The sequence below is a fragment of the Physeter macrocephalus genome, chromosome 13, assembly GCF_002837175.3.
Source record: "Physeter macrocephalus isolate SW-GA chromosome 13, ASM283717v5, whole genome shotgun sequence".
NCBI classification, from domain to species: domain Eukaryota; kingdom Metazoa; phylum Chordata; class Mammalia; order Artiodactyla; family Physeteridae; genus Physeter; species Physeter macrocephalus.
The window spans coordinates 34,607,796-34,634,331 of NC_041226.1; the positions used below are offsets into that span (position 1 = coordinate 34,607,796).

Below are 26,536 nucleotides of genomic sequence, written 5' to 3' on the forward strand. Positions count from 1 at the left end.
AGATTGCTTTTGCTATTTGGGGTCTTTTGTGTTTCCATACAAATTGTGAAATTTTTTTTTCTAGTTCTGTAAAAAATGCTAGTGGTAGTTTGATAGGGATTGCATTGAATCTGTAGATTGCTTTGGGTAGTAGAGTCATTTTCACAATGTTGATTCTTCCAATCCAAGAACATGGTATATTTCTCCACCTATTTGTATCATCTTTAATTTCTTTCATCAGTGTCTTATAGTTTTCTGCATACAAGTTTTTTGTCTCCTTAGGTAGGTTTATTCCTAGATATTTTATTCTTTTTGTTGCAATGGTAAATGGGAGTGTTTTCTTAATTTCACTCTCAGATTTTTCATCATTAGTGTATAAGAATGCCAGAGATTTCTGTGCATTAATTTTGTATCCTGCTACTTTGCCAAATTCATTGATTAGCTCTAGTAGTTTTCTGGTAGCATCCTTAGGATTCTCTATGTATAATATCATGTCATCTGCAAATAGTGACAGCTTTACTTCTTCTTTTCCTATTTGGATTCCTTTTATTTCTTTTTCTTCTCTGATTGCTGTGGCTAGAACTTCCAAAACTATGTTGAATAAGAGTGGTGAGAGTGGGCAACCTTGTCTTGTTCCTGATCTTAGTGGAAATGGTTTCAGTTTTTCACCATTGAGAACAATATTAGCTGTATGTTTGTCATATATGGCCTTTATTATGTTGAGGAAAGTTCCCTCTATGCCTACTTTTTGCAGGGTTTTTATCATAAATGGGTGTTGAATTTTGTCAAAAGCTTTCTCTGCATCTATTGAGATGATCATATGGTTTTCTATATAAAATTTCATTTGAAAGAAGAGTGTCACATTTACCCCCAAAATAGATGATGATAATGATGATTTTTAAAATTTAAATCTCAATTAGATTATCCCCAAATCCTCTTCCAATTCTGGCATTCACTGTATCTGTATTTCTTGTCCTCATTACTTGGAAGCATAGTGTGAAGGACAGACTTCACACTATGGGACTATGAATCAGAAGAGCTACTAACTCCGGTTATGGTACTAATTACTTGAGCAAATTATAGCTTCTTAGTTGTTTGGACTAACTGTTCTTTACAGAAACTGTCTGTTTTGTAGTCTGTGGTTCCAGGCTACCAGACAGACCCAGTTTATTTTGTGGTGGAGTTGTAAATATGGAATTGGAATATATTTTTCAACAAGAGTAATTGGTAAACTAAGGTTCAGTGTTAATCATAATACTTGACTCCTGTAGGCACAGCTGTTATCCATAATCTTCAATTACTTTATTACTCTCCAATTCTCAGTTACTCTAATATAATAGAATATTAGTATAATTGATCTAAAATAGATTACTTAAAATATTTTAAGTTCTACTTTTGGAATCCATTACATGATTTTTTGTTTTTGAATGGGGCAGAGGTACTTTATTTCATTACTTGGACTAAAAAGTAAAATCAAAGGTCAAAGTTTTCCAGTGGAAACCAAGAGGAAATGTTGTGAATATCCAAGGTATAATCAAAATTAAACACAACCTAGAGCCAATTCAGAAAGCTCAATAATCTTCAAAGTGGTTTTCATACATTAATTAATGCTGATGGCATCCCAAGGATGAAGGAAATTTAATTCTCATATTTTAGTTACAGATAACCACAGGAAAAATCTGAATGGATCAAGATGTGCCATTTTAATAAGGCAGGTCAACAAATATTTCATCAAATATTAAGGATCTACCACATCAGCAATATATGAGGTGCAGAGTATCCCACTGATGTGGCCTACTTTACAGCCTGTTTTTTTTGTTTGTTTTAGACTTTATTTTATAGAGGAGTTTTAGATTCACAGCAAAACTGAGAGGGGTACGGGATTTCCCATATACTCTTCGCCCCCACACATGCATAGCCTCTCCCGTTTATCAACATCCCCCACCATCTATCAGTTGTACATTTGTTACAATTGATAGACCTACATTAACTCATCATTATTTTCCAGAGTCCATAGTTTACATCAGGGGTCACTCATGGTGTACATTGGGTTTGGACAAATGTATTGGGACATGTATCTACCATAATAGTATCATACAGGATGGTTTCACAGCCCTAAAAATCTTCCTGTGTTTTGCGTATTCATCCCTCCATACCCCCAACCCTTGGCAACCAATGATCTTTTTACTGTCCCTGTTTTGCCTTTATTACATGATGTTTTGGGAAAGCAGGTGTGTCTAAATTATTGTTTGCTTAGGTTTTATATTAAAATTAGCTTCTATTTCTATAAACTGACTACACAAGTTAACCAGACAGGCAAAGGTGGTCTGGAAATTCATAAGTAGTTCATATGTGAATCACTCAAGGAGATACGTACTCATTAAGATTTTGGTGTTCAAAATATTCAGAGTTCAAGGATTATTGTTGAGGGTACACTGTATACATTTTGTATGCTGGCTTGTGTTTTTGTGACTACTATGCAAATTGTTACAAGGAACTGACTAGAAAAATTTTTATTAAATTTCACACAAAATAGCTATTAGAGGTAACAATATTAGTAAGTTTTTCCAAGTTTTTTTGTGAAGAGAATTGCCATCCCTGTGCCCTACTCCCACCAGTAATCAGTAATCGTTTTCTCCTTACAAAGTCATGGCTGTGCAAAAATGCTGAAGAAATGGTAATGTAAGATAAGGCAGTTCAGTAAGTTAAGTAAGTATGAACATGTTGCTAAAGCAGAGGAAAACATAGTATTGTCAGCGAATAGAGACCTCCCCACAGAAGTTCCATAAACGCAGCTTTTAGGCATTAGAGACAGAGGTAGAAGAAGTATCTGAAAAGGAAAAGGGAAAGGGTGGCAAACCCAAACTTTCTGAATTTCAGAATTATTTTCCAGGCTGTCCTGGCACTTAGGAATAGGAAGTTTCCTCCTCCTCCATTTGCCTAGCGAGCATCCTTGGCCTCTACCTACTGGATGTAGTAACAACTCCCCCCACCTACTCCTTCAGCTTATAACAACCAAAAATGTCTCCGGACCCACTAGGTGCCAGTAGCACCCCTCAGATATAGCAACCAAAAATGTCTCCAGACATTGGCTACCTCCCCCACCCCCCCCACTCAGTGGGTTAGGGAAATCACTCCCAGTTGAGAACCACCAGATCCACCACCTTCTTTAGAGTGGTGGTTTATATGCTTACCTGCACATCACCGTCATTTGTGGAACAGAGAACCTGGCCTGTATTTAAATGTGTTTCACACCTCCTACTGAAGTATGTTCCAGGTTCGAAGTAACTGATTTACAATGAGCTTTTCCAACAGCTCATTTATAAATGAGGAAATAATGTATTTGTCTGTATTCTCACTCAAGATGTAGTTTGTGCTAATGAGAGACTAAAAATGATATGCAGGAAAGGTGTAGTTGTGACCCGTCAGATGTGTTTTATAGGTGAAGTTGTGTGTCTCCTTTTTGCATTGGTGCTGTGACTCTTTTTCTCCTTTCAACATATCACTTCATTCATGTTTGGTGTCACAATGATTATTGCATATGTATCTTTTCATTAAAAGGAGTAATAAACTACTAAATATTGGCATAAAAAGAGGGCGCATTTTGAATATTATTTATTTAGTATTTTAAAACCAGGTAAATCTGATAACATGGTGAGCAAAAATCTGAGTCCCAATAAAATGGTTCTAAATCTCAAAAGCTTTGGTGAAGATGGCATTGGTCAGTTCCATTTTTATGAACGTTATCACCAGTCTTTTAAAGAGCCTTGTCTGAGTCAGAAACAAAATAACCCTGGTCTGGACTCTTCCTCTAGTGAGCTCTGTGACTTGGGAAAATCACCTCTCTGGGTTTAGAGATTCCTCATCTGCCAAATCTAAGGGGACAGACCAGATAGCCTTCCAGGTCTGTGCCAGCTCAAAATACTGTCAGATTTTTTTTTAATTGTTCATGAACTGTGAAATTAAAATTTTTTTTAGTTCTAAAGCTGTTACAGAGTAGGGAAACTAAAGGAAGATAAAGGTATAAATTTCATTCAAAGATGACTCCAAATAAACTGATCTATTAAATTGAGCTGTGTGTTATATGGAAGGAGGTGTTCATTCAGTGCTAAAAATTACTAACTCTAAAATGTATGAAGTGGTTTTTGTGGGTAACCAGGTTTGCCCCCAACTACTCTGTGGGAAGAATATTTCAAAGTTAAAAGAGCAAGATTGTGCCTTTGACAACTGAAAACCAAGCTGTCGGAATTATTTTTGTTTTTTGCTTCCATTTTGTATAAAATGATTGTGAAGACATCAAATAATGTGAAAGAAATCTCATGGTTGGTCATCTCTATAAAACCATTTAATTGGTTATGGCTAGTATAGTCTGAGATTCTTTTAAACAGTAGAGATAGTTTTTCAAATAGCAATGTCATATTTATTATATAAATCCAGCTCACTCAGTAAATGTAGTGTCCTACCTTTAATACTATATTTTATTGATAAAGTATATAGGTTTTTAGATGTCCTCTAACCAGTTTTGCAGCTGGGTGTGGAGAATAATAATATTCCATTCTAATTCCTAGAATAATTACTTCACCTTCTACAGCAGCAAACATATTTTCATCCTTCTCAGTTAATATGCACAGTTGCAAATGTCATATGTCATAAAAATAAATAGTTTCTTTTCAAATTTAGCTGTAAGATTTGACAATAATCATTCAGAGCAGTGACCATATTAATAAAAAATATTTCTCTTCTTTCCTGAGCACTTTAATTTTTCTTCCTGCATCTTAATTGCTTTACTAAATTATAGACATAATATCTGATGCTTCTAACCATTTTGAGATTGATTATTAAAGGGGCATAGAGAAAGGAGAACTAATCTGGAAGTTTGTCTCTAAACTGTTGTTATTGAGTTATGCCAGATATATTGTCAGATTTCTCTATTCTCTTATTTAGGTGATGATAGCCCCTTAAGGGTGATCATTAATTTTTGGCAATTAGTTTATTTCTTTTACATGCAGACTGAGACTTAAGGATTTAAATAGCAGTGTCTGAATCAAAACTCAGATTTATCTTCGAAGTATTAGGGCAAAGTCACAAAGCTTTCCTGGACTTCAGTGTCCTTTATATAAAATGGAGATAATGGTTCTTAAGACTACTGTGGAGAATGCTTATTAATGCGTGATATGTTCATGCCAAATATTAAATATTTCTAAATAATAGGATTTGATCAAATTATCATAGCATCTTTCTACTTGCATCAAGTAAAATTGCAATAGTTGATCTGTAAAAATTAAGGACTAGAACTCAATCTTTCATATAACTCCATTTGCTATTAGGATCAAAGGAAAGCAATCTTTTGGGACAGAAGATTCAATGATAAAGTAAGGAGGAGGAGGAAGAAATAGGATAAATTTCCTAAATCATGCAAATTATTGTGCTCTGATAATTCAGCTGGAATTTAAACTCTACTTTTGAAATAGATACTGTTTCTTTCATAAACAAAAATGAGAGCCAATTTTTTTCTCTCTCTGAAGGGAACATACTTCACAGCTGTATTAATTTAAAACACTAAAATACAGGGTGGCAGCACTCAGTAAGAAACCAGAGTGGCTTTGGCTACATTTCTGTTGCTTCTAAGTCCTTTTCAAGTATTGTAATTAACTATACTGTTTCTGCTGTTTATTCTGCTTATACTAATTTATCCATGCCATTCCTTGAGTTGCTGGTTCTACCTCCTTAGTAAGAAAGAATATGAGAAGAAAACAGTTTGCGTCTTACCGTGGCGATTTCTGTGTCTTGCATGAAGCTTTCTTTATATGTAAATTGTATTTCTCTCCTCATTCCAATCCATTATTTTTTCCTGTCTCTAGACGTAAGGTTCTTAACGATGTTGGAGATTTCATCAGATGAGGACAAACAGCTGGTGAACGTTCTCTGGCTCCTCAATCCCTTTTCCATATCTTACCAAAACCCCTTTCCATGATAAATACCTGGAAATATTTAGAAGCCCAAATATTCAATTAAAATTGTATTACATTGCTTGCTTTTCTGTGTTTTCACCACATTGTATCAAGTCATTTGAGGAGATAACCATACTATTATGTGGAAATAGTTTCCTTTTCTAGAATTAAATTTGATTCTAATGTTACCACTATAAATTTCATCCTTCTATTAACAAGGACCAAAAGAGTTTTAACAATGTCCTTGCCTTTTTTTTTCTTTCCCCTGCCGCCCACTATTATAAAAGTTGACAGATGTGAATCCCAGGGCAGCTTAAGAGGGTATATCAAAATGGGGACCATAAAATGTATTTAATGTAGGAAACTTGGAACTGTTCTGAACATGTTAAATCACTACTCTTTGCAAATAGGAAGAAGAAGCCACCTATGACCAAACTCTTGAATTCCGTAGAGGAGGTGATGGCCAGCCAAGACGATCCACTCGGCCAACCCAGCAGTTCTACCAACCTCCCCGGGCTCGGACCTAATGTGAGAAGGTAAAGTTGACATTGTGAGGAGCTTTCCATGTAAAGAAAGATACTATCATGTTAAATATATAAGTCCAGTTATATATAACATATTATATTATATATAATAAATATATAATATATTATTATATATAATAATATATAAATATATATATAATATTTCATAATAACATAGACCTACCTCATTTTATTGTGCTTCATTGTATTGCACTTCACAGATATTGCATTTTTTACAAATTGGAAGTTTCTGGCAACCCAGCATCAAGCAATTCTATCAGTGCCATTTTTCTAACAGCATTTGCGCACTTTTCTGTCTCTGTGTCACATTTTGGTAATTCTCACAATATTGCAAACTTCTTCATTATTATTATATTTTTTATGGTGATCTGTAGTCAGTGATCTTTGATGTTACTATTGCAAAATGATTATGACTCACTGAAGCCTCAGATGATGGTTAGCACTTTTTAGCAATAAAATATGTTTAATTAAGGCATGTACATCATTTTTTAGACATAATGCTATTGCACACTCAATAGACAACAGTATAGTGTAAATAAAACTTTTATATGCACTGGGAAACCAAAAACTTAGGGTGATTACTTTATTGTGATATTCACTTTATTGTGGTGGTCTGGAACTGAGCCCCCAGTATCTCTGGGGTTTGCCTGTAATAGAAGAAAACTAATGTTTTTAAACTACTTTCAACTATAAAGTATTTAATATAATACCATAGTTACAAACTACTTTTTCTCCAAACCTTTCCCCGCAAATGCTATCCCTAATCTCCTTTTTTCTCTATACCTCCTCTTTTCTATTGGAGGTGATGACAATCAGTGAAATGACTATAGGTTTGAAAGCAGGAAGAAGATGAAAGAAAACAAAGGACTAAATAATTATCAACCTGGGTAATTGAGTTTATTTTTTGTTTAATTGATTTCAGTCCTTTTTAAGAAAGAAGAAATGTTTCATATATACAGGAATTGGATGAAGACAACATGACTGCTTATTGAGATGTAATTTTGGGGCCTTATGCTGTCAATCCAGAAACTTTCATCTTAGAGTTTCAGAAAGAGAGTTGGTATCTGCAAATCATCTTCAGTAGGAAGGAAGAGAAATATAACAAAGTCAGCAAATTATAGGACCAATCTAAGACATCTCATTTTGATGAACAAAGACCTTACTTCTTAATATGTTTTTAGAAAGAAATACTTTCGCCATCTTTGGTAACATTGCTGTTTTTTCCTTATGCCAGGGTTTTTGAATATTTTTTTTAATAATTAGAGTTTTCCTGTTACAGCTTTTGTTATACATCACATAAGACTATTTTAGACTTTATATCTTTTTTCTTAGTCTCTTCTTAGTAGCAAGACTATTGAGAATTTTTAAGAAATTGTTCCCAATTCCTTATTTCCTTATTCCTTATTTCAACTGTTCATTCTGATAATGCTGTTATCCACATTGTATTTGTCCCCTACTAAGTGACTCTCAAACCAGCCAAGACTGTTTAGCACTTGAAATGCAGCTAGCCTGAATTGAGATATGCTATAGATAAAAAATGCATACCAGATTTCAGACTTAGTTTGAAAAAAAAACAATAATTTTTATTATTTATATATCAAAATGATTATATATATATATATATATGTTTTTTGTTTTTTTTTTTTTGCGGTACACGGGCCTCTCACTGTTGTGGCCTTTCCCATTGCAGAGCACAGGCTCTGGACGCACAGGCTCAGTAGCCATGGCTCACGGGCCCAGCCGCTCCGCGGCATGTGGGATCTTCCCGGACCTGGGCACAAACCCGTGTGCCCTGCATCGGCAGGCGGACTCTCAACCACTGCACCACCAGGGAAGCCCAATGATAATATTTTTAATAGATTGGGTTAAATAAAAAGTTATTACAATAATTTCACCTGTTTATTTTTATTTTTTAATGTGGCTACTAGAAAAGTAAGAATTACATATTTCTCACATTATATTTCTGGACAGCACTGTTCCAGAGTCTTATATCTCCTGCAGCTTCCCCAAAGCTCTTTCATTGGTTAGAAATTAGTTCTGTCATCCTAAATGAAGAAATGTTTTCTTATATTTTCTAGCCCTTTGCTCCTTATGTAATAGTGTGCCTGGAGCAGGAGCCTGATGCTATTTGACTTCTGATTTACCCGAGTAAGCCAGTATAGCACCTTTTTCCTCTTATCGTTGGTTTTTCTTTGCACTTAATACAAGGCTGTCAAGTAAACAGATGTGACCTATTGTCCACAGTATCACAGAAGAGCTACTTCTTGACTTTGGGCATTTTTCTGTAGCATGCAAGAATTGACCAAAACAGAATCAAAGTGTACGTAAGGACTTCAGCAACTTTACATTGTGCACGGTTGAACATCCACTTTTAAAATAAGCTCAGTGTGCTTATAATTAAATCTTATTTAAGGTAAATGAAAACAGAATTCCCTGTTAACTTTCCAGGGTCTTCTAAATTGTTTAAAACAGGTTTTAAAATGACGCCAAAGGTTCTCAACCCTCTGATTGCTCTAGGACAGTGGATGCAGGACTCTAGGGCTCTTCAAGGGTGCTTTAGGGCTGTTGAAGGGAGGGCTAGAAGTAGAGAGAAGATGGTGGGAGTGAGTAAGAATGTAGCCAATGGGTAGAACTCTCAGTCCTCTAGCCTCTTCTTTAGTGTCTTTCATATGTTTTATACATTAGGGTTCCATCAAAAATTTCCTTTGAAAAACAGTACACTGCTTAAAAGTAAATTATAAACCATAGCCCTGGGGTAATTGTAGCTTATTCGTATCAAACTGTACAGTGCAAATTGTTCCTAATCAACTAAAACGTTAAAATCTAAGTGGTTCTCTATGTTCCCTGAGCTAAAACGTCCATCTTTCCCAGATGCTTGCTTTGGATTATACTGTTGACATGGAAATCCTCACAGTAAGAAAATTAATTTTGGTGGGGGACAGTCCCATGATGGTATCACTAAAAAAACCTCACTGCAAAATTTACTCTAAAAATTAATTAGTAAGACACATGTGATCTTGGTTGAAAAAACTTATTCATTTTTGTACTTAGTTCAAACATATGTTATGAAAAATTATGAAGTAGAATTAAATATACTATCTTTGAATGGGAGGTTCAGCAATAAGAATTATACTTTTTGCTTTTGTCATACAACTGAATATATTATTTTCTTTTTAAGTTGATATATTTATTCCTTTTTTTTTCTTAAGTTATAATTTTAAATGAAAGGTTTTTAACATAGGCCTTTTATTTTTTATTATTTTTTAATACATCTTTATTGGGGTATAATTGCTTCACAATACTGTGTTAGTTTCTGTTGTACAACAAAGCCACATGCATACATGTATCCCCATATCCCCTCCCTCTTGCGTCTCCCTCCCACCCTTCGTATCCCACCCACCCCTCTAGGTGGTCACAAAGCACGGAGCTGATCTCCCTGTGCTTCCCACTAGCTGTCTATTTTACATTTATTTCCTCATTCCTGGCTTCCATTTAACTTAAACATTTAAAAAGAAGATATACACTGTATCCAGCCATTTGACTTCAGGCAAATATAAGCATGAATTCCAATATATGCTGAAATTTTTGTAAGATTTTGTTATTTAAAATTATTCAAGATAGTGAGAAACACTTAAGACACTTTCTTTTATCACTTCTAAAAAACATAATTTCGTAGTCATAATCTTTATGTTTTGGGTATTTTGCTAGGTGATGAATGACACATAGTAGCTGCTAAGTAAGTGTTTTTTAAATCAATGTATTAAATCAAAGATTTAAAGTTGTTGATGTGTAATTTACATTCTTTGATTATCCTAAGAAAGTTTTTTACAAGCCTTCTATACCATCACCACCACTGCCCACCCCTGCATACTCATATACTTTCCCAAAAGTGGAAAGGGAATTAGATTCTGCTTGAGCCTGGTACTAAGGACAACATCAGTGCTTAGCGAAAGCAAGAGATAGCTGGGAGTTAGGGCTCAGTGGAGGAGGACGTCTCCTGGGGCAATGTGGGAAATAGGCCTAGGTCTGAGAAAGAGTGCTGGCAAGTCAGATTCACCCCCTGAGGGGAGAGAGGGCCCAAAACCTCTAGTTCCTGGGCTCCTCATTGTTACAGACAACTTAGAGATAAGAGCATATATGGATAGAGAAAGTATACATAGTTATTTAATCAATGAAAATGACCAGAACTATGTGCATTTGGAGAGGTCTCTGACATTATTGGAGTCCTAGGAATTAGATACCAGTTATTGGCGGTGGCAGAAGAGTATGGCTTTAGACACGTTAAGAGTTTGACTTTGATGTGTTCGGTGCTATCATGAACTTCTGAGTAAGAATTATATGATTAAAATTAAGCTTAAGAAATATTGCTGTTATGACATATATATACTGCTATGTATAAAATAGGTAACTAATGAGAACCTACTGTATAGCACAGGGAACTCTACTCAATGCTCTGTGGTGACCTAAATGGGAAGGAAATCCAGAAAAGAGGGGATATATGTATACGTATGGTTGATGCACTTTGCTGTACACTTGAAACTAACACAACATTGTAAATTAACAATACCTCAATTTAAAAAAAAAGAAATAAATATTGCTGTTGGATGTAGGATGGATTACAACACCAGGAGGGAAAGAATCTAAGAAGCTATTGCACTGGTCCAGTCAAAGAGTTACAGCCTCGTGTCCTGCTGTAAAAGGAGAGAAATGACAGACCTGTGTAGAAAGACCTTGTCACACACATCAGCAGGAAGCTCCCTAGTGCCATGGAGGTTAAGGCTAAGTATGCAGAGTGGTTTAATAAATGGTGACTCACTTTTAATTTCATTTCTAGTGTCTTATTTGTTTCATGAAAGAGTAGTCTTCACAGTTTTGCATATTAACCAGAAACCTTGAAACCAATAGCTAAGCATAGACTACTATATAAATACCATGACTTTGTTTATTTTCTAAGGTCCAGGTTTTAGCACCATTTGTAGCTGGTAAAAGATGGATTTTTAAATGGCTTTTTTTTTTTTTTTGACAATCTAGATCAGCATCTTTTTGCAAAATTTTTCAAATCAAGAGCAGGGAAGTGATTGCCATAAAGATAGCTATTATTACAGGACCCCGTGATGCCAGCAGGATAGGCATTGTGTGAAGATAATAGTACCCAAAGCTCTTTATTTTCTAATCAGGAGACTATTTACCTCAGAAGACTTCTGCGCTGTTTGAATGCAGCCATGGGAATGCTACCCATCCCTGCCCAACCATTCTTTCATCCATGAGACTGAAATAGGACTGGAGCAAACAAGGCTTCTCTCACCACCTCTCTCAGCCTTTTCTGTTGTCACCACCCAGAGTGTTTCTGCTAGAGTGGTATCTGATAAAGGTGGGGAGCAGGCAGGGGGAGGCGACAGACTCAAGTAAATTACTTGTGAGACTAAACCAGCTCAAAGGTGTTCAAAGGGGAAATGGAGGTGGGTAGAATGGGGGTAGACGTGCATTGGCAGACTGCATCTTTTTTAGGTCATCCTCTGTTAAACTCTACTCAGTTTATCCGAATTCCTGAAGTCCACATGCTAGCAATAGAGGGACTAACAGTGATAGAGATGTACTTTAAGAATTTCTAGAAGAAAAAATTATTTAAAAGATTTTGCTTTTTGTTTATATACTGATTTATAGAAATTATGTTTATGAATTAACAGTGTCCAATTTGCTCTACTTGTGATCTATTGATACTTATACAAACACTTCACATTTACAGGTAAGTTTCAGCAGTGTATCTTGCATATGGAAAAGTCAATTTGAGGGTCCAGTTTCACTTTTTTCCTCTCTTTTTAAATAGAGTCCTTGTGAAGAAAGGAGCTGTTGACTGAAACATCCTGGTCAAAACCTGTTGATAGACCTCCTACTTTCCCTTCAGAATAAGATGGAGCCATGGTGGATATTATTATTTGGAGAACTAAAAGACAGATTTTAGGGGAAAAAAATTCAACCCACATAAAGAATGGGGGGAAAATACAATAAATTAAGCAAATACCTTTTACAAGTGAAATAATTTTTTCCTCTGCCATCAATAAAACTAGTGCACTATTAAATACATTGTTTTGCTGTATGTTTTATTTGCTGAATGTTATTTTTCTTGTTCATCTGGTACTAACCCCATACTAATTGCCTTCTGTAGAATGGCAATTACAACATACTCATGCCTCCCTGTAATTACAGAATAAAATTACTTACACAGCTTGCCACATTTCTTACAAATTTTCTCAGGGCCTATTAACTCTAAGTTTTGTTTCTTGATTAGCCCACGGTCGATTGTTTCTACAGTATCTTAATAAGTGAAAGAGTACAGGTGAGAAAAACATGGCTAATGGTATGGGTTTTTTTGTTTCTTTCTTTTACCATTTCTGTGCATCATAATCAACAAGGAGTTGGGTGGCCTGGGCATTGATTTTTTAAAAAAGATCTCCAAGTACTTCTAATGCATATCCTGGGTTGAAAACTAGAGGAAGGCCCATGGTAGTTTTGATGACTTTGACAACTGATAAGTCAATAAGGGAAGAGGCAGAAGAACGTAACTGAGGTCTGAGAGTAGTTTAAAGTACTGGTTCTCTGCAGTTTCTTGTTGATAGATGGGGACAGTAGTATCTAGTACAATGTTAAGCCTAGAATAGACTAAGTGGATGGCACTAGTGTTGGCTAGTGGTTGTCAATGATAACAATCCCTGAGAAGAGTTCTGTGTGGTAATGTGTGATATACATGACTTGACCTGATAATCAAGAAAAGTTTAGATTCTAAAGCAAGTGAGGCCAGCCTATCTGCCCTGCTGACTGCTGGGTGCTGCTGGGGCACTGATGGTGGGAGTGCCATTTCTGACACAGCAAGATGTGCTTGGCTAAGTATACCAAAAGCTAAGCTCCACCATGACTTTCTGTTATTAAGGCTAGTTGTAGGTCTGGACATGTGGGTGGAGTGTGTAATAATAAAACAATTGTTAACTATTTGCTGAGGTTTTCCTAAGTGTCAGCACAGTGGTAAGCATTTTTCATTCATTATCTTTGTAATCTTCACAACTCTAGGACAGTCTTCCCTCTTTTCCCCTCTTATTCTTTATTTTTGTTTCGTTTTGGTTTGCATTATGGTTATATTCTGTCATGTTAATTAGCCCCTTAGGTTTGTTTCACAGTTTGTTATTGCCATTAACTGTGACATTTATTTTTGTTGTTTCTTCCTAGTTCTATAGCAGATCTATCTCTTTCCCCCTCATGGCCTCTACCTCTCTCACCCTCACTCCTTCCTGTCCTTCCTTTCCTCTTTTCCTCTTGTTTCAAACCTTACTTTTTCTTTGAATTTCCATATTTATATTCTTAGCTTAAGTTCTTTATTCTCCTTTCAAAAAAAATGGTTTTAAATATAGGTCAAAAATAATTCAATAAATATGTACTGAATACTACTCCCTGTGTTCTAGGCACTATGCTGTGAACAAGACCAGCATGATCTCAAATCTCACCAAGCTCCAGATGTAGCTCCTCTTAGCAATTTGTTTTAGTATCTACATATTATCCTTTTCACATTCCTTTTATTTCTTTATTATAAACTTCATTTCTTAAATGTATTTCATTGACTTTTATTTTTGCTAAACTACTAAAAATTATCAATTTTTAATTTTAATATTTTACCTTCTGCTTTGCTTTTCAAAATGATTTTAATTTTAAAATATTTTTCACCTCTGGGCCATGGACATTTGTTTTCCGAAGAAAGTCCTCAAGATAGGGGGAAGCACCTGAGGTTGTCTCCAAACATTTGCCACTTCTCCAAAGTAGACCTGACCTAAAGGATGGTTAGCACTGGTAACCATTTTTTCCCACCCTATACCACTTCCACTTATTAAGATACTGTAGAAACAACTGTGGCTTAATAAATGAAGAAAACTAAGAGTTAACAGGCTCCAAGAGAATTCCTAAGACACACTCCTTCAAAGCAAAGTACTAAATTTTGTCAATTAATTTGGCCAAAGGATTCCCCCTCCACACACTTTTCCTTGCTACTTCCATCTTTCTCTTCTTTCTCTTTCATTTTTTTCTTTCCCTCTCTCTCTCTCCTCTTTCTCCTATGTTTGCTTCTTTTCTTTCTTTCCTTCCTTCCTTCCTTTCTTTTCTTTCTCTCTCCTTTCTTTGTTTCTCTTTCTTTCACTCTCTCTTTCTCTCTTTCTTTCTTTCTTTCTTTCTTGCCTTCCTCCCTTCCTCCCTTTGTCACATTAAATAAATAGTTCGTAGTTTGCTGGACCTTCCAGGCTTAGGCCATGATGACAGCAATACCACCACACACACACACTCCCAGCCTCATGTGATTCTCTCCTATTTTTATATAGTTACGTCTCTCATGGGCCTTTCTTTGTGACTCTTAACTAACTCATCATGGATAACCCACTACCTGCAAGGAGTAAACATGGAAGGAACACAGAAGGAAAATATAACTGATAGTGGTAAGAGTGGTGCTTCCACTCTGACTGGGCCAGAGTGGCTGTCAGACTTGTCAGCCCTGACCCTTGACTGGAACATACAGGAAAACAAGACCTTGGCCCGTGTGTGAGCAAGCTAGGGTGTCAGTGCATGGCTTAGAGAACATTTAGTAGGCCCTGTCTGTAGTCCCATTTCAGGTACATAGATATTTTATGCTGTTTTTCGAAAGTAAAAAATGTGTGAGAATGTTTATCACTCTTTTCTATCTTGCATTCCATCCTTCCAAAGCAACTGAAAAGATGGTATTACCATTTTCTAAGATGAGAAGTACTGCAAGAAACCAGGTTTTGTGTTAGCGAGGCAGAAATCTTACTATTATCCAAGCTTTATCACCTAGATAACTAAATGGGTAGTTTAATATGTGGAAGTCATATTTATGTTTTTTCAAAATATCAAAAAAAAAAATTTTTTTAATAAATTTATTTATTTTTGGCTGCATTGTGTCTGTTACTGTGCACGGGCTTCTCATTGTTGTGCCTTCTCTTGTTACAGAGCATGGGCTCTAGGTGCACGGGCTTCAGTAGTTGTGGCTTTCTGGCTTCAGTAGTTGTGGCTCACAGGCTCTAGAGCACAGACTCAGTAGTTGTGGCACACAGGCTTAGTTGCTCCATGGCATGTGGGATCTTCCCGTACCAGGGATCAAACCCATGTCCCCTGCATTGGCAGGCGGATTCTTAACCACTGCACCACCAGGGAAGCCCATCAAATTTTTTTTTTAATTCTTGAGGTGAAATGCTGTAGAAAAAGATATTCAGTAAGACAACATAATATGTTTGCATAAAGGAAAAGACAAGGCCACAGACATCAGAAATGATTTTATAGAAATAGCGAAGAGAACAGGGCTAGGGTTAAAATTGTTTTAACTACAGAAGGAAAATCTTGAATTTGGTGGATAGTTTATATACAATGAGAAGGAGAAAGTACAATCAAGAGGAGTAGGTATTCAGCCTGAGGAATAGATTCCACATATGGCTGGGACAGGTCTTCCTCTCTGGGGTTCAGACATACTCATAATCCTGTGTTGTTCAGTGCCAATGAATGCCTGGCAGACAACATGTGAGTGGCAGCACAGGGCTAGCTCCAAGAGAGATCATGGACAGGCAGGAGGTCACACAGCACCCACAGGGTCCAACACTAGGAGAAAAGTGGGCCTTAGAGTGCAGGCCTGGGTCACACACTAGAGCTCAATCCTCTAGGTTCCCCTTTTGCCAGGTTTGACAACTAATGTGGGGAGAGGGCCTGGCACATTACAGTAAGTCCCCTACATAGGAACCTTCAAGTTGCGAACTTTCAAAGATGTGAACGTGCATTCACATGTCCAATCACATAAGTCAGTTCACCTGTCTGGTGTACATTGTCATGTGCGTGCATCCTCTACAAGTGGTTGTGCTTTTGTGCTTTCACTGTACAGCACTGTATACAGTAGTAGAGTATCTTTATTTCAAGCCCAGGATGTCTGGAAGCAAGTGGAAAAGCAGCGGTCTATAGCCAATTGTGTTAGTTGGGTACCTAGGCTAACTTTGTTGGACTTATGAACAAATTGGACTTATGAACACACTCTTAGAATGGAACTCGTTTGTATGTAGGGGACTTACTGTACTTAAAATAAGGTCACCAATACAGAGTTCAAGGTAATGATCATAAAGATGCTCAAAGAACGAGGGATAAGAATGGATTTACACAGTGAAAAGTATAAAGAAGAACCAAAACAGAGCTGAAGATATAATAACTGAAATAAAAAATACACTACAAGAAATTAACAGTAGATTAGATGGTACAGAGGAATGGTTCAGTGAACTGGGAGACAGAGTAGTGGCAATCACCCAAGCTGAATAGAAAAAAGAATTTTTAAAAATAAGGGAGGTTTAAGAGACTTCCAGGACAATATCAAGTGTACTAACTAACATTCACATTATAGGGGATGGAAAGATATAACCTGCTCATGGAATGGAGGTATTAATATTATTAAAATGACCATACTATCCAAGGCAATCTACATATTCAATGCAATCCCTATCAAAATACCAATGACATTCCTCACAGAACTAGAACAAATAATTCTAAAATTTGTATGAAAACACAAAAGACCCTGATAGTCAAAACAATATTAAGAAACAAGAACAAAACTAGAGGTATCACACTCCCTGATTTCAAACTGTACTGCAAAGCTACTCCAAAACAGTATCATACTGGCACATAATAGGCACATAGATCAATGGAACAGAATAGAAAGCCCAGAAATTAAGCCACATTTATCTGTGACAAAAGAGGCAAGAATATACATTTGGTAAAAGACAGCTTCCTCAATAAATGGTGTTGGAAAAACTAGACAGCAACAAGCAGAAGAATCAAACTGGACTACTTTCTCACACCACATAAAAATATAAACTCAAAATGGATTAAAGACTTAAATGTAAGACCTAAAACCATAAAACTTCTAGAAGAAAACAAGCAATACATTCTTTGACATATATGTATAGCAATATAACAATATTTTTTTGGATATGTCAGGCAAGGGGAAAAAAGCAAAAATAAACAAATGAGGCTACATCAAACTGAAGAGCTTTTGCACAGTGAAGGACACTATCAACAAAATGAAAAGGCCACCTACTGAATGAGAGAAGGTATTTGCAAATGATATATATAGATAAGGGGTTAACATCCAAAAATATACAAAAAATCATATAACAACATCAAGAAAACAACCCAATTAAAAAATGGGTAGAGGAATTGACATTTTTTCAAAGAAGGTATACAAATGGCCAACAGGCACATGAAGAGATGCTCAACATCATGAAGCAACAAGGAAATGCAAATCAAAATTACCTTACACCTGTCAGCATGACTATTATCAAAAAGACAATAAGAAGTATTGGCAAGGAGGTGGAGGAAGGGGAACCCTTGTGGGAAAGTAAGTTGGTGCAGTTAATATGGAAAACAATATGGAGCTTCCTCAAAAAATTAAAAATAGAACTACCATATGATCCAGCAATCCCACTCTGAGGTGTTTATCCAAAGAATATGCAAACACTAATTCAAAAAGATATATGCACTCCTGTGATCACTGCAGCATTATTTATAATAGCCAAGGTATGGAAACAACCCAAGTGTTCATCAATAGATAACTGGATAAAAAAGTTGTGGTTTATAGATACAATGGAATATTACTCAGCCATAAAAAAGAATGGAATCTTGCCATTTGCAACGACATGGATGGACCTAGAGGGTATTATGCTAAGTGAAATAAGTGAGACAGAGAAAGACAAAGACCATATGATTTCACTTATATGTGGAATCTAAAAAACACAACAAATGGATAAACATAATAAAAGAGAAACAGACTCATAGATACAGAGAACAAACAGGTGGTTGCCAGAGGGGATGGGAGTGGGGGAAGGAAAGAAATAGGTGAGAGAGATTAAGAGGTACAGACTTTCAGTTACAAAATAAATGAGTCATGGATGTGAAATGTACAGTGTGGGGAATATAGTCAATAATTATGTAATATCTTTGTATGGTGACAAATGGTAACTAGACTTATTATGGTGATAATTTTGAAATGTACAGAAATATCAAACTACTATGTTGTGTACCATGAACTAACATGGTATTGTAGGTCAATTATACTTCAAAAACAAACAAATTCATAAGAAAAGAGATCAGATTTGTCATTACCAGAGAGGGAGGAAGGGGGTTGAGGGAATTGGATCAGGTGATCAAAAGGTATAAACTCCCAGTTGTAAGATAAATATGTACTAGGGATGTAATGTACAATATGATAAATATAATTAACCCTGCTGTAGGTTATATATGAAAGTTGTTAAAAGAGTAAATCCTAAGAGTTCTTGTCAGAAAGAAAAAATATTTCTATTTCTTTAATTTTATATCTATATGAGATGATTGATGTTCACCAAATTTACTGTGGTAATCATTTCATTATGCATGTAAGTCAAATCATTATGCTATACACCTGAAACTTACACAGTGCTTTTCAATTATATCTCAATAAAGCCGGAATAAAAAAAGAATGTAGGCTTATAATCAACTGCTTCAATAAGAAAGGCCTCTTGGGGCTTCCCTGCTGGCGCAGTGGTTGCGCGTCCGCCTGCCGATGCAGGGGAACCGGGTTCGCGACCCGGTCTGGGAGGATCCCACTATGCCGCGGAGCGGCTGGGCCCGTGAGCCATGGCCGCTGAGCCTGCGCGTCCGGAGCCTGTGCTCCGCAACGGGAGAGGCCGCAGCAGAGGGAGGCCCGCATCCCACCAAAAAAAAAAAAAAAAAAAATAAGAAAGGCCTCTGAAAGGGTCTCTTGCATTCTCAAAGCAAAGCTTACTAATTTGTTTTAAGTGTTTCCTAATGTGAGAAATGACAAGAATGAGAAAGAGACATATTTGGGGAACATTTTTTTTCTTCTCATTCAATTTCTCTCCTTTGAGAGCACAGGCGTGAAACATACTAGTAGCACAGTGACTGCTTTGAAAGATTTGGGATCCTTCTGGGCTAGAGAAATACCAAGAAAAACTGGGTTGCTACTCAGAGAATATGGGGCTTAAAGAGGTGCTATTTGTTTGTTTTGTTGTTTATTTGCTTATATTAGAGATTCTGCCCACAAGAGGGTGGGGTGAAACAGTGGTCAAAGGGAAAATGGAAAGTTAAAAATAAGGATACAAATAAAGGAAAGAACTCTTAGGGAAATACTTGAAAATGAAGATAGGCTCTTTCAGCCCCCATTTTCCAAGAGGGCAGGTTGTCTGCATAATGGAGAACCCCCACCCAGAACGTAGAAATCCTGGTATTAAAACTTCTTATGTTATGAGATTTTTTCTGAGTCATCTGAGGGTGTTCTCTGGGCAGTAGCATGGATTCTTCTGGCACATGGTGAGGTCTTTTTTCCTTGCTAATTTTTCCATCTGCCTTCTTTCCAGATAATAGAAAGTCAATTTTATGACCATGGTTAGACTGACCATGTAGGTTTAAAATATCAAGATATTGCTTGCTGGTATTGTCAGATCCACATTATATAATCCAGAGTCATAGACATTATAATTTGAGAGAATTTTGATGGCATCATATTTAGTTTCACATTGGGATGATCTTAACTGAAGTCATATAATGACTCAATTCAGAGACTGCTGGGCTCAACCTCAATGAAACTTTTATAAAAGGCTTTGAGAGACTAGCTGCCCATCTTGCAGGGTCTAGATGGTTTTTTTAAAAATAATAAATTTAGAACAGCAATAGTAAGGAAATATAGCCTCATGAAAGGGCAGAGAGAACTTTTTTTTTGATACCTATTTTTATGTCATCTGGTTTGAGAGATACAGAAATACCCATAATTTTCACAGGCTGTTAAATTCTTTGAGGTTTATAGGCAAAGAACAAAGTTAGAGGAATGTGGTGACATATTCCAACTTCAGGTGTCATATTCTTGCCCTTTCGTCACTAAAGAAAGGCAATTTTGTTAAAGTTCGAGTTCACAGGATTTCTGCTTGTGTCAGGATAGAGCAACAGAGGATGGTTTTACCTTCCTGCCTGAAACACATAAAGAACTGGACTAAATACATGACACATTGGAACTCAAGACATTGGACGTGGGCAACAAGGTACAGTGACTCTTGAGAGATGAGAAGCAACTGGGTGAGCCTTACAATTGCTTCAGCTTACTGCCTGGAGGAAGTTTTAAGGCCATGGTGAAGGGAGGGGGAACCCAGGTGGTACCTGTCAGTCTCTGTGAGTTGAGAGATAGAGGGGAGAGCTTAGGGAAGACAGGGTTGGTAGATTTAGCAGGGCAGAATACCAGAGAAATGGTGTTTGACCTAAATCTAATATGTAAAACTATAAAAGATCTGGGAAAAAAACAGGAAATCTTCATGACCTTGTGTTTAGACAGAGTTGTTATGTACAACATCAAAAATATGATCCATAAAAGAACAAACTGATAAATAGTACTTAATCAAATTAAGAACTTATGCTTCTCAAAGACACTGTTAAGAAAATTTAAAAGAAAACAAGCCAAAGATTTGGAAAAAATATTTGCAAATTACATATCTGATAAAGGACTTGTATACATAATATATAAAGAGTTCTCAAACACAATAAGAAATCAATCTTATTGAAAAATGGGCAAAAGATTTGAACAGTTGACCAAGAAAGATATACAGATGGCAAATAAGACATGAAAAGATGCTCAAAATCATTAGTCATTATGGAAATGCAAATTAAAACCATTATGAGGTAACTGCTACACACCTATTAATATGACCAAAATTGAAAAGACCCTCCATACCAAACGTTGGCAAAGATGTGGAGGAATGGAACTCCCATACACTGCTGGTGAGAATGTAAATGATACAAACTGCTTGTATAACGGTTTGACAGATTCTTAAAAAGTTAAACATATATATACCCATCGTATGACCCTGTCATTCCACTCCTAGTTATTTACCCAAGATAAATGAAAGCAGATGTTCATACTTAGACTTGTATATAAATGTTCATAGTATCTTTACTTGTAATAGCCCCAAACTGGAAACAACCCAAATGTCCTTTAACGTGTGAATGCATAAACAGGTTGTACTATATCCATAAATAAAATACCACTCAGCAATAAAAAGGAATGAGCTGATCAATAGTTCATGCAACAACAGAAATGAATCTCAAAATAATTATGCTGAATGAAAAAGGCTAGATGCTCCTCCTTAGAGGGAGGGGAAAGGGAGGGACAAAGAGTGGGGTGAAGAATTTCTATACGCCAATCATACCTCAATAAAACTTCTTGAAAAAAATTGTAAACTCAGTGTGGATGTTTTCTTGCTCTTCCCCTAACTCACTGAAATAATACTGGACACTACTGCTGCATTCAATGAAAAAGTCACATCATAACTTTTTACTCTTCACTGGGCTGTGTTGACAGTATTCTGACCGATATAAATGGCTTTGTTAGAAAATATTTAACCTCAAAATATTAATTCTTTATGATCGTTTTAGAGATATGGAATCTTTAAAATTGGCACTGTCATTTGTAAAGCTTTTAATTCTCAGAGGCCAGATAGGTCATTATAATTATTGTTATTTTTGTTGTGTTAGTACTACTTAGACTTTTAAACTAACTCTTCTTGAGGCCTGGGTTTTATATATATGTGTGTGTACCTAAATTTTCTATTTTCAGACTTTTACCTTTCAGCAGCCTCAGGCATTTCTTTAAAAGGACTAGGGTTGTGTGTTGTTTTTTTTTTTTTTTTTGCGGTACGCACGCAGGCCTCTCACTGTTGTGGCCTCTCCCGTTACGGAGCACAGGCTCCGGACGCGCAGGCTCAGTGGGCGTGGCTCACTGGCCTAGCCGCTCCGCGACTGTGGGATCTTCTCGGACCGGGGCTCGAACCCGTGTCCCCTGCATCAGCAGGCGGACTCTCAACCACTGCGCTACCAGGGAAGCCCAGGACTAGGGTTTTTAATAGAAAACATTTGCTCGTCTGAGCCCTTTTGTTTTTTCCTTTTATTTATTATACAATTTTCAAGTACTGACAGAAGTAACTCTAGTACCTGTGGTCTAATTTGCTACTTAATAGGTACATGTTTTAATTTCATAAATCCTTTAGGTCTTTAGGGAAAATAAACCCATAAGTGATTAGCTCTGGCATTTTTACAGTACATTGAATTCTTCTAAATTTTACATGGCATTTTTTCAAAATGAAGTAAGTTTTCCCCCTCCTATTTTACATTGGATCTGTATGACATATACATGCTAAAATAAATACAGTGGGCTTCCCTGGTGGTGCAGTAGTTAAGAATCCACCTGCCAATGCAGTGGACACGGGTTCAAGCCTTGATCTGGGAAGATCCCACATGCCACAGAGCAACTAAGCCCGTACGCCACAAGTACTGAAGCCCACACCCCTAGAGCCCGTGCTCCACAACAAGAGAAGACCGCAATGAGAAGTCTGCACACCGCAAGGAAGAGCAGCCCCCACTCACTGCAACTAGAGAAAGCCTGCGTGCAGCAACGAAGACCCAACACAGCCAAAACTTAATTAATTAATTAATTAATTAAAAAAAAAATAAAATAAATATACTTACGTGGTAGCATTTACACACTATCGTAACTCTTCTGTTCTTGGTACTCAGGTTTATGTGCACTGAATAAATAACTCGTACATTTTGTCTTAACCTGTTGCTTTCAATGTATAACATGCTAAAACTCATAAACTGAGATGCATGTGATAATCACAAGGTTGAAAATTTTTATAACCATTTTATAGGAAACACTTTATTTTGAGATGGAACATGGTAATTTTTCCATGTCTTCATGGTATTTGCAAAACGATGCCCTTTATATACAACTGTTTCCAACTAAATTCTTCTTTGTATCCCTTAAAAACGTTTTGGGAACACATTTATTTGTCCTGCTGAATAACAAGGCCCAGGGAATTCAGGCCATTTACTATTTTCTTGTTCATGAATATGGGTAGAAACAGATTCTGGGTAGGCCGGATTACAGTTTAGTCATCTCCTAAAACAATTTCCTCTGTGAATAATTCAATCAACTTAATACAAGAAAATTGTGCCATATGCTGTAAATAAGCTGCTTATATGAAACCTGCTTTTTCCAACAGGAATTGTTCCTTCCAGGTGCCATTTATACCACTTCTTGGAACTTAATTCTTGGACTCCTCACAGTGAATAGTTCCTACTTAAGTGTCATGGTCATGTCCAGTTGCTCAGTTAGCATTTCCTGGATTCAAATGTTTCTACTTCAACCCCTGAATCTGATTCTTTACTTAGATTTTAGACACCAGTAAAAGGAAGCTACTTATATTATCAGAGTAACACTAAAACACTGCACCAGTGGAATTACTTACTAATTCACATTTGTAAGAAAGTGGACACCTTTTGGATTGTTTATCCAGCCCCCTTCTCTTGGCACTGCTTTTCCCCCTATCTTTCATACTTTCAGAAAGAACCACTATGTTTGCATATTATTTACAGCAGGGAGGAAGTAGAATCATGAAGTAGCTGGGATCAAAGTCTCTACCGCTTCTTGACTTTGTGAACTTAACCTTTTTAAGTCTTTGTTTCCCCATTTGGAAAATAGTAGGACTTACTTTGTAGGATTATTGTGAGACAGAGAGAAGCAGCTGCTGACAGCCAGATGCTGGCCTGGAACTCAACTCAACTCTCTTTTTGCCCATAAACAATTTCACAGAATATCAACAGCAGACAAAGTCACTTGGAAAATGAAGAAGAAAGAAAAAACAAAAACACTCTATAATCATGTCTGAATACCAAAAGAAACCAAAAAACAAAACACCAGAGAAATAATTTAAAGAGCCAAAACCAAAACAAGAATTTTTCCAAACCACAAAAATGACTGAACTTCTCCCTTTTCTGGCTAATTTGAAAGACTGCTGCTCTTTTACCAAGTAGGGTTTCAGCTCTGCTTCAGTCATCCCACCACTGAGATAACAAGTATGAAGATATCCAATCAGAGAATTTTCCTGCTTCTTGACAACATCCAATGCTGAGCAAAGCCTACTTTTCTTGTACCATTCCCAAAGTCCCCTAATACAAAGCCAAATCCTACTGTGTTAACCACATTTTCTGCTTTCTGTATTTGATGTTCTGACCTCTGGGACATTGCTTTCATACGAAAACTAAGCAATCCAAAGTCCATTTATCCTCGTGAGACACTAATCCCCTGCCCTAATCTTCCCAGGGCTAAGCATCAGACAAACAGGGGCATCCTCTACACCCCAGAGTCCACTGAAATTATTTAAACTATTGTAAACCTGGTCAGCCCATCCGTTCCTGGGAAAACCACAATACATGAAAGCTCTTCCCAGTTTCCCTCACTCTCTCTCTGGCTGCCACCAACCTTTGTGTTCTCTCCTGTGGCATGTCCTCCTATTCTTGGAAACTGTGCATAATAGACTATCTTTTCAATGGCACGTGTCTTCTAATCTGTTGTCCACACCAAATTTGAGTAAAACCAAAATCCCAGGTACCTTTTAAAATACCTATAACAAGTCCTTTCTAGCATCTTCTTACTAAGACATCACACAGTTCTCCATGGCATAGGGTCTCTTTCATTGCAATGAGCCAATAAACCAAGTTTGTTCAACAACAGGTATATTTCTGGAAGTCTTTGGCTTGTCCTTGATTGATCATCAATGCTTTCCAAAGAAAGATCTCAATCAAAAGGGGGAAATGTGAAAGGAAAATCAAATTGGAGTTGGTATTGCTAAGAGAGCTCTTTAAAATGGAGCTGGGAGACTAATGATGAGGAAGTGAGAATTATGCACATCTCAACCCGGATGGAATCTGAACTTTTGACCACCTATCAGGCATCCAGAACATCTGTCCAAAGTTCCAGAAACTGAAGATACTTATTGGATCCTTACCCTAAATAACTTGTGACATCCTATCCTTTAAAGGCAAACCTTCCTTTTTGCATCACAGCTAATCATAATTCTTGCAAGGCAACTTTAACAACCTTGTGGATTTGCCTTTATGAGCCCCTGACTCATTCTCTTCCTTGGAACACTCTCGGTTTTACCCAAATCAGTGTCTCCTGAATTGTAATTCTTAAGACCCCAGATAAAGCTCTTTGTCCTTTGCAGCCTTGATGCTGATTATTGTTTGACATTACATGACATCAGAAGTGGGATCCTAAGTGACTTACCTTTACCTCTGGTGCTGCCATGGATACTGATTATTGTTTGACACTATCGCTAATTTTCTCAGTGTTTTATTAGGACCCTTCAAGAACTTGTTATATTTACCACAAATATAGAGAGGCTGCTGCTAGTGGTGCCATGGGGTGGTTGTTATGCTTCCTTCCTCTGATCTTTTTTACTTGTGAGCTATATTGCCCTCTATGGCACTAAGTTTGTTTAAGGTCTCAAGCCTTCCAATCTTTCAGGCTATGCTTTATGATATGTTTGTCCACATACTCCCTGAACATGAAAATAGAACAAAACCAAAAAACTATATACCTTCTAGCATACAGTTAAAGAGAAAAACTGCAGGCCTTAAATGGCGTCACTTATGCTAAAGCCAAACCTAGATTTAATACCTAACCTAACTGCAGTTTCAACTGTCAACAGAAGTATAAGCTGAATCACTAGTCTAAAATTTACTGGTCAGCACCACTGAGGTAGTAGGTCTTGTGGGCCCTCTTCATCCCCCAGAGGAAGAAGAGGCAACCTGCATGATAAAACCCTTGTCATTCTCTTCCCCCCAAAAGCAGATGTCCTGGCCTAAAAATAATCCTTTTTTTTTCTTTTGCTATAGCTCCCTTGTCCTACCCTTCTTTCTATAAAAACCTTCCATTTTATACAATCCCTCAGAAGGCTCTTCCAGTTGCTAGAAGGGATGCTGTCTGATTTATGAATTGCCTAATAAAGCCAATTAGATCTTCAGATTTACTTGGTTAAATTTTGTTTTTAACAATATTGTTAAGTAGACATAAAAAATTTTTATATGAAAAAAATTTGTATATGTACTTTTAATATCTTTATATATTTGTAACAGGGAAGAGCCAATTTTGACCCCATG

At 36.7% G+C, this 26,536-nt stretch overlaps 1 protein-coding gene across 2 annotated transcripts in view; it reads left to right on the top strand.

Annotated features, from left to right (window-relative positions):
- TDRD3 (tudor domain containing 3) overlaps positions 1-12,542 on the top strand; it is a 224,255-nt gene extending 211,713 nt beyond the window's left edge. For both annotated transcript variants that reach the window (XM_024125920.2, XM_028497322.2), the window contains 2 exons: positions 6,341-6,466; positions 12,303-12,542. In XM_024125920.2, the coding sequence (XP_023981688.1) occupies positions 6,341-6,457 (117 nt within the window). In that variant the 3' untranslated portion in view covers positions 6,458-6,466; positions 12,303-12,542. The remainder of the gene's footprint in view (positions 1-6,340; positions 6,467-12,302) is intronic.
- The last annotated feature ends 13,994 nt before the right edge of the window (positions 12,543-26,536 follow it).